The following is a 9,148-nucleotide window of genomic DNA, read 5'->3' on the forward strand; positions in this document are numbered from 1 at the left end:
CAGAGATCCGCCTGCCTCTGCCTCTGAGTGCTGGGATTAAAGGTGTGCACCACCTGGCTACTGTGCATGTTTAAAGTTGACTGAAGTGAGATAGAATTTAGTATGCAACCTGTTCATGGAGGACAGTTTTTGTGGGCAACCCCAGTGGAGGAAGGAGAACATTATCAAAATGTGTTTCCTTGAGGCCTTGGGGATGACCAAGTTCAGCCCCCCGTGAATGGATGGTGGTGGATGTGGATGAACATTTCAGGCTTTAATTACCTCTTTGGTCCTCCTGGTCCCTGACCCCAGGCTGAGATTTTCTGCTCTACACCGAGTCACCCAATGGGCATAAATGCAACAGTGGCCAGCCGTCCATATTGTAAATAAGAAACCTGTCACTTGGCAACACAGGCAAAGACCAATTTTTTTTTTTAATTATGTCATAAAAAGGAGCAAAACCAGCAAGGGGACAGGCCTGGGAAAGGAGATCTGACACAGCCACAGGTGACCTTCTGGGGTGCTATGGGACCTAAATGATCCTGCAGAGTTGTCCCATGCTGAGCCAAACATGGCTACATCTTCATCACCCTGCATCCATGTGAGCACCACCAGGAAGTCTGACCTTGGAGCCGGCAGTATGACAGAAAGGGGCTGACAAGTGAACACGGAGCTCCCAGCAACTGGAGCAGCATGCTCTTCTTTGAATAAAGAGCTAGAAGATTCCAGGTGATGGTGTGCAAGAAGGGGATAGAAATATGTTGGAGCTGAAGATGGAGAAGGGCTGCGAAATTCTGTTCTGTTTTAGTACAAATATGATTTCACAGTGGCTGAGGCTCCACGAAATCGGGCCTCTCAACATTCAGTTATAGATCAGGTAAGAGCTCACAGGGCCCCATCTCTCCCTGCTAAGTTGTTGGCTACTGATGGACTTTGGGAGAGGGGCAATCATTGTCTTCAGTTGATGATGAACCTACTAGACTCTACTGGACAGTTTCAAACCCATGGCCCTTGTTAACTTCAGTGGGTCACAAAAATAAGCAAAAAGTCATGAATGGGGGAAAGGAGAGGCAAAAAAGAGAGGGATTCAGGATGGGTAGAGGGTGACAATAGCCAGAATGAACGATAAACAAATTCAATAAAAATTATAAATCCTCCAAATATTTGGGAGCTCAATCTCAGGGTCTAAAACACTGAGGCTTCACCTAAGGGGTGAAGAGAGAGCTAGGGCATTAACATAGTAATTCCTGATCATGACTAATAAATGAGGAACTGGTTCTCTTGTGCATCTAGCCTACAGACTGAATCCCTGAAATCAGGTAAGGCATCCGTAGAAAGGCATGCAGGGTAGGTGGATAAAAACATAGCAAGTGAGAGGAAAGAACTCAGAGATGTTCTGAAGCCACATAGGGTGTCATCAGTTGCCCATGGCAGCACATGCTCTGAACTCAGAAAGGAAGGGAGGGGAGATCAAAGGAACTCATCTGAGGACCTGGATCCATATTATACCTGTTCACCCTATTAGAAGACAAAGGTGAACCATAGCCACAGCCGTCAACTCAAAAAGAACCTGCAGACACCCAAGGAGTATACAGAAGTGGTACAGCCGTACAGGAGACAAGCTACCTGCCAGGGGAAAGTCCCAGAGATCTTGTCTAGGCATCAGTGGCCACAGATAGGTATCACGAACGGGCATGGCTTTGGGTGTTTGGACTTTGGGGGTAGTGGAGAGAGGTTGGCCATCACTTGCTAGGGCAGGAAGCTTTGGGTTTCTTGCAGATCCAGAATTTCTTGTTGTAACATTTGGTGTCATTCCAGCCATCGCCTCTGAACTCCGCACAGTCTTCCTCCCCGAGGTTGTTGGGCTCTCCTTTATTCCAGTACTTCATGAAACTGCAAAGACCACAAGGCATGAGATTCTGCCCCAGTCATGTGCCGTGAGTGCCTTTCTAGAGAGTGAATGGCAGATTTGCTTTGTATACGACATGACCCACGACATGACATGTCTGAGTCACCCTGATCTTTGCACCTTTCCCATGTCTCCCATGATTGAGAGGACTTGTTCCAAGGAGGGTATGGTTGTCAGATGCAACGAAATAATAACAGAGGTTCTTCTACATACACAACTGCCTCCTTCACTGACTCAGTACACACTTGCCTAGGACTAAGACAGCTAAGGACACCAGACAGCTAAGAACACGTGCTAACCAGTTGCCAAATGACACAACTAGTTTCGTCTGGGAAGTGAGAATATGCTTTCATCAGATTGACCTGTACGGTGCCCTGTGGAGACATTTCCATCATTAATGATTGATATGATATGGCCTCGCCCACAGAGAGAGCTGTCACCCCTGGGCAGGTGGTCCTGGGTAGCAGAAGAAAGCCATGGAAAGCAGGCCAATGGGCATGGCTTGTGCTTTGGTTCCTCCCTGGCTTCCCTCAGAGACAGAGTGTGACCTGGGAGTTGTCAGATGAAGTAAACTCTTTCCTCCCCACACCACTTTTAGCCGTGGTGTTCACATCAACAGAAGGTTATCTAGGAAAGACAGCACCTAGAAACCACTAACACACTTGAAAACACCCCCACCTAAGCCTTCTTGACCCACGTCATCCACTTTCCTTGACACCACAACCAAGGCCATTGCCCGAATCTCCTGCTCCCTCTACATCCTGACTTGCTCAGGTCCTTCTGCTGTCACATCATCGAGTGGTGGTGTGAACTCTCTCTTTTCAGACCTTAGAGTACAACACGCTGTATGCATATTCTTTCCTTTAGTGTGTTGTGTGTGTAAATATGTTCTTGAGTGTACTGGTGCTTGAGCACATATGTACATGTGAGTGTAGATGTATGCAGAGATTATCAGACTCCCTGGAGCTGGAGTTATGAGTGGTTGTGAGTCAACACACAGATGTGAGTGTTGGGAACCAAACTTGGGTCCTCTGGAAGGTTCGTGATTTTTATAGGTCCAGAATTAAGAACTCCTGGCTTAACCACTGAGCCATTGCTCCCATTCCACCTACAAGTATTGTTAATGATAAGTCCTTTTCAGTCTCTGTGTGTTTATGTATGTGTGGTTATGTGCATATGTGTGTGTGCACATGTGTACATATGCATGTGGTACCCAGATAACAACTTCAGTTGTTGCTCAGGACATTCTCCACCTTGATTTTTGAGACTGGATTTCTCCCTTGCTTAGAACTTGCTATTTGGCGAGGCTGGCTGGCCAGCAAGCCCTAGGAATCCTGCTTCTTCTTTCCTGGTTCAGAGGTTCCAAGTGCATGCCACCAAAACATCAGTTGTTTTCACGTGGGCTCTGGGCATGCACTTTACCAATGGAACCATTCATTCCATTGGATTGCCTAGGAAGAGATTTCTATTTAATGCCCCCCCCCTCTCCCCGGCTACAAGCCTTTCCTGACGTTCTGATGATGGAACCTCAGGCACCTGCCATCCTATCTGAACCTCCTCTCCTGCCATTCAGTAAATGTTCCAATCTCTAATACCAAGGTGACCAGGGGGAGGAGATGAACCCCAAGGATGCCTCTAGACAAAGCCTTAAAACCTCACCCCACTGTGTAAGGTGTTCCCTTCGTCCGGTATTTACCTGAGTGTCAGAGGTGAACCATCCACCCAGTGCCATGTAGATTCATTATTAATGTCAATGAGCCCCATCCAAGTGTAGCCTCTTGTCTTAGAAGTCTGTTGTAGAAAGTTCTAGAAAGGCAGAAGAGGACAAGTCAGGAAGGAGCTCTGTCTCCTTCTTCTTTCCAACCAATGTTTCCCCAAACTCCTGGTGGGAAGTTCTGCCTGCAATCTGATGTTCAGTTTTATACCTTATAAGGCTGCAAACACCACGCATTCTGAACTCTCCACATCTGTGTGCTGTGGGCAGATGTGCTCTCACGCACAGAATGTGCGTACCTAGTGTTGTCCTGTACCTATCTGTCTGGAAGTTATGCACATGTCTGCATGAATTTACTCGTGACTGGGTTTAACTGACTGCACAAGATCAAATAAGTTCATGATTACTGAATGTATCAGTGACCTCTGCTCAGCTCTGAATCAAGCTGTGTCTCGCTGGTGCTTCAAATCAGAAAGGCTGGTGATATTTAGACCAGGAAAATTAGGGACCTTACCCACCCTGAGGAATGGATGGGAAGTGGGGTGGTGGGGGGAAAGGTGTAAGGACCAGGAGGAGGGGACGGAGAGGGAACTGGGATTTGTATGTAAAATAAAAATGATTATTTTAAAAAATGAAGAAAAAAGGGCACACATCAGATTTTTTTTTTTTAGCCCAACAGAGGAAGCTGTAAAGTGTTGGTCACAAATCTTAGGTGTTCCCCCAAAGGATAAATCACAGTAAAAACTATGGTAGTGGGGTTGAGGACATGGCTTAGTCAGGCAAGTGTGTGCTATGCACACGTGAAGACCTGAGTTCGACCCCGGGGAAGCATGTGAAAAGCCAGCTGTGATCATGCACACTTGTAATTCCAGCATTGGGGAGGCAAAGACAGGAGGATCCCTGGGACTTGCTGGCCAGCCAGCTCAGCCTAAATAGAGAGTTTCAGGTCCGTGAGAGATCCTGCCTTAAAAAAGGTGGACAGCACCTGGGACATGATACTCAATGTTGACCTCTGATCTCCACACGCACACAAGTGCGAGAGTATGTGTACATCTGAGGACAGCGTCAGGTGTGGATCCTCAACTTCTTTGAGACAGGGTCTCTTGTTTACCACTGTGTTTACTACTCCCTCCTGTTTTACCGCAGGACACTGGGATTACAGATGTGTGTTCTCAAGCTGGGCTTTGTGTGGGTTTGGGGGGTCCAAACTCAGGTCCCCATGCTTGCCTGGCAAATGCGCTTCTCACTGAGTCTTTTCTCCAGCCCCAGAGTGTGCCTTTTTGCAGGTTCTCTGACATCATTTATAACCTGTCATCCTCCCTCTTTAGACAAGCAGCTTCTATTCTAGAACATTGTATCCAGCCAAATACTTCCACCCCTTAGCCAGTGGCTGGAGGCAGCTCCAGATGAGGACTGAGCCCCACCAGGCATACCTGCTCTTCATCACTCTTGATGACCACAAGTTGAGCCCCCACATTCTGGCAGGCGGTGGCAGAATCATTCCAGGTCCTCTGGGTCACAGAGAAAAAGTAGCAGCTTCCTTGGAAGGGTGTCCAGTCCCAGGGACAGGGACGGCACAGGCGGTCTGTTTGAGGAGGCAGGTCAGGATGGATGCATGCTCCTGTGACTGCTTAACCTCCAAGCCCTCCAGAATCAGGCACCTCCTTCGACATAGCACCATAGGGAGCCATTCCCTACCCCACTTCTTGAGTCCCTTATCTACCCAGGAGACCCCAGGAGTCCTAGCCTGATCTTCAGACTGGAAGAGGTTGCAGCTTAGAGCTAGGAATGGAGGTCAGGAGACAGGGTTAACCGAATACCACCCATGTGCATGCCCCTGTGAACACTGGGTATCTTATATGTGCACACAACCTCTGTGACATTGTCTAATGTGTGCACAACCCTGTGAACATTGAGTGCTTCATGTGTACACAACATCTGTGACATTGAGTGTCCAATGTGTGCACAACCTTATGAACATTGAGTGCTTACCGTGTGCATACTCTTGTGAACATTAAGTGCCTAACCTGTCCAGGCTCCTGTGAATCTTGAGTGCCTATTTTGTGCACAATCCCTGTGAACACTTGACTGCCTATTGTGTGCACAGACTCTAATCAACACCAATGAGCTGCCTTCCTTAGTAATTCTGCTACATGCCCATTCCACAGGAGAGGAAACTGAGGCTCAGCAAAGAGCAGTTATTTAAGCAAAGTGACTCTGTACAAACCTTCTCTGGCTGTGATATCCATCATTTCCAGTTACTCACCTACCCCAGCCTTCAGCTGGATCAGTTCCTGGTAGACCTCCTGGCTGGACGGCTCCTGTCCCTGAGAACTGGGGATCTTGAAGACTGGCCCGAGAGAAACAAATCACTGCAGTTAGTAAACGTTTCTGCTTTTTTTGACCTATACTGGACCCGTAGGACCAAGACATCCTTTTTCCTCTCCCTGCTTTCCTTCTTCCTTCCTCCTTCTTTCTTCCTCCCAGTTTTATGCGGTGCTGGGGATGGAACACAGATTTTGAGCTTTCTAGGTAAGGGTTCTACCACTGGAGTGATGTCCAGGAACCATCATTTCCAAGAGTCAAGGTCTTACTTAGCCCTGTTTGATAATGATGAGATCTAACACCGAAAGAAGGTTGGGTGTCTAAAGCCAGTGTCCTCCCCCACTGCAGAATGCCTATTCAGAGGACCATAAGGACACGCTCCCAGTCAGCTGCTCCTCTCTTCTGGATCCCTTTGGTGGAAGAGCCGGACCTGGGGGCCCAAACCTCAGTCCTGCCTGACCTTTAACAAGGATGACCACCAGCAGCACAGAGCAGACAGTGAGGAAGAAAACCTGCAGTGCCAAGGGGACATGGTTGAGGCCCAGATGCCCTGTGGGAGGGAAGGATGGAATGTTAGCACCTTGGTGTCCCTGACTCAATGTGGTACCAGACAGGCAGCACACCAGTCTCATTCCGAAGGTACGGGATTACGAATGCTAGGCTCTACAGTCCCGGAGAGTCCAGGGCCATGCATGCGGGATCTGAGCTTCCAACTCTCTGGACTCCGGTGGCCAGAGCCCCAACCTCCACCCCCACAGGAACCCAAGTTTCTGCCAGGATCTGTCCACTCCATAGTCCACAGTTCCTCAACCTCTTTTACCTGCGAAGCTACTGAAGCCAGAATTTGGTTGGAAGCCAAAGCCTTTGATGGAGTACCTGGTGGGACCGGTTATCAGCTGTTCCTCATCTGAGTGGACAGAGCGTCAGTCACATACAGGGTAGCCTGAGTCACTCACTGCCCCAATGGTGCCCCATCCCCAAGTTCCCGGAGTACCATCCTAGTCTCACCGAGAGGGCCGAGCTGCTTCTTCCCCACTTCTTTGGAATCACTCATGTTTTACTTCTCAGCGGCAGAAGCTGGTGGGGACAGCGGCTTTTATTCACCACCTCCCTGAATGTAGTCTTACTTAGGAAGAGAAATTGGGAAGTGGGTACTGGCGCCGGAAGAGTCAGAGGGAGGGGCCTGAGCATCTGCCACAACAGACAGGAGATACATGTTCCAGAAAGTGGTAAGAGGGTCTGGGCTTCACAGCGAAAAGAGCCGATTCATCTTTCATAGAAACCAGTAATTTGTAAAATAAAGTGACACCATTGTGTCTTTTTCACTTATCCTGGAGTGTGGGCTGGGAACAGCACATCTTCCCAGAAGCAGCACCTCGCAGACACTAGGCACTGTGGTCTTGGTTTACTGGTGACCTTACTCATGTGATTTTCTTTCTTTCTTTTTTTTTTTTGAGACAGGATTTTATGTAGTCCAGACAGGCTTTAAACTCCACATGCATCAGGAGATGACTTGAACTGCCTCATCCGTTCACCTCCTGAGTGCTAGAACTAATGGAGCCACATCACCACCCCATTGTTGATTCTTGTGCGTTCATGAAATCTTATAAAGTATTTAGATTTCATTATGTTTTACCTAATGCCTAATACTTGGACCGTTCATTAATTGTACAAGTACATGTGTCGTACAGTCTTCTGCCATGTCCTTTTGTTATATCTCTCCCATGTTGTTGACCACCCCTTCTCCCCAACCAGTCTCCCTCCTACTTTTATGTCTTCTTTTCTCAGTTATTATTTATTTATTATTAAATTTATTTTTTTAAACAATCTTTTCTCATTTTCCATACCTATACCAGTTCCCATTGCCTCCCCTCCTTCTGCTTCCTTCACTTTTCCCTACCCCAATGTTGTCTGAGTTTTCTGTCCTGCCCAGTTTCTGCAGTCATTAAGTCCCAAAGAAATCACACAGAGGTCTACATTAACTATAGATTGATTGGCCCATTAGCTCAGGCTTCTTATTAATTCTTGTAACTTATATTAGCCCATTATTCTAGTCTATGATAGCCACATGGTTCAGTAGCTTTTTCAGTGGGGCAGTCACATCTTGCTTCTTCTGTGGCTGGACAGGATTGCAGAGGAATGGGCTTTCTCTTTCCCAGAATTCTCCTGTTCTCATTGACCTGCCTCTATTCCCTGTCTGGTTGTCCCACCTATACGTCCTACCTGGCTACTGGCCAATCAGCATTTATTTAAAATATAATTGACAGAATCCAGACCATTCTCTCACACTACTTCCTTCTCTTTTTTTTAAACAAAGGAAAATATCCATAGTTCATTTTTTGGGAATGTGGGCATAGTTTTCTAGGTTACTTCCTGCAGGTTGGGTCCACTGATAATCTTATGGGGACCTAAGGAAAATTTAGAATTATGATCAAGTTCTGACTGGAGTATCCTGTGAGGCTTGATCACCTCAGGCAGCATCTTGAATCTGTTCTGGATGTAGATCTCTGACATCTGAGCCATTTGTTCCTACTGGAGATTTTTCAGGTGGTCTTCCTTGATCAAACCTGATTTTTCTTAACCCAGAATGAATCCACAGCCTCTCATTTCCTGTGGAAACAAAAGCAAGTCCTCTTCTCCAAAGTAACATACCTTTTGACTTCAATTTTGACGTCAAGGTATTTTCAAATTACCTATCTTGGATTAATTCAGCAGCATTTATAAGCAAATATCTTTTAGCAGCTGTTGCTCCTTCCTCAGCATTCAAACAATTCAAAGAGCATAATAACATATAGTAATAAGATTCTTTGTGTGTTTTCCATCTTTATGTAGTTTTATTTTAATCTCTATTTCTTTTATTTTTAATTTTTGGCTTTTTGAGACAGGGTTTCTGTGTATCTTTGTCCTGGAACTCCCTCTGTAGACCAGACTGTCTTTGAACTCACAGAGATCTGCCTATCTCCGCCTCCCAAGTGCTGGAATTAAAGGTGTGTTCCACCAACACCCAACTACTCTCTTTCTTTTTTATTTTAATGACTTTATCCTTTTTTTCTCTCCCAAGCCTGCATATATTTTTTATACACTGTAAACCATTAAACCATTTATAGGCTTTCTTCGTCTTTGAATCTCTCTTTACTGTATCTCTCTCTCTTTTTCTGACCCCGTGAGTCTTTAATTTGCTAAGCAATATGGGTAGGATTACAGCTGTGGCTTTGACAGTT

General features: G+C 46.5%; 1 protein-coding gene across 2 annotated transcripts; it reads right to left on the bottom strand.

Moving 5' to 3' along the window:
* Positions 1-394: 394 nt before the first annotated feature.
* LOC125396956 (CD209 antigen-like protein A) lies at positions 395-7,064 on the bottom strand. 2 transcript variants are annotated; one of them, XM_048429064.3, is made up of 7 exons: positions 6,936-7,064; positions 6,748-6,834; positions 6,388-6,477; positions 5,869-5,952; positions 5,036-5,187; positions 3,585-3,694; positions 395-1,872 (listed from the first exon to the last, which is right to left on the bottom strand). In XM_048429064.3, the coding sequence occupies exons 1-7, from the start codon at positions 6,979-6,981 to the stop codon at positions 1,722-1,724; spliced, it is 720 nt and encodes a 239-aa protein (XP_048285021.3). In that variant the 5' UTR covers positions 6,982-7,064; the 3' UTR covers positions 395-1,721. The 2 variants fall into 2 exon arrangements, with proteins under 2 accessions (XP_048285021.3, XP_048285022.3); XM_048429065.3 differs by lacking the exon at positions 6,748-6,834 and having other exon boundaries at positions 6,936-7,043.
* Between the last annotated feature and the right edge of the window lie 2,084 nt (positions 7,065-9,148).

This window comes from Myodes glareolus, chromosome 2 (genome assembly GCF_982192425.1).
Source record: "Myodes glareolus chromosome 2, mMyoGla1.1, whole genome shotgun sequence".
In the NCBI taxonomy this organism is placed as follows: domain Eukaryota; kingdom Metazoa; phylum Chordata; class Mammalia; order Rodentia; family Cricetidae; genus Myodes; species Myodes glareolus.

Excerpts from the sequence above, each read along its gene's own strand:
- LOC125396956 (XM_048429064.3), bottom strand. The coding sequence starts at position 6,981 with ATGAGTGATTCCAAAGAAGTGGGGAAGAAGCAGCTCGGCCCTCTCG. Across the intron at positions 6,478-6,747 it reads TGGCTTCAGTAGCTTCGCAG|GGCATCTGGGCCTCAACCAT; the intron begins GTAAAAGAGGTT and ends TCCCTCCCACAG. Across the intron at positions 1,873-3,584 it reads GGTTCACCTCTGACACTCAG|TTTCATGAAGTACTGGAATA; the intron begins GTAAATACCGGA and ends TGGTCTTTGCAG.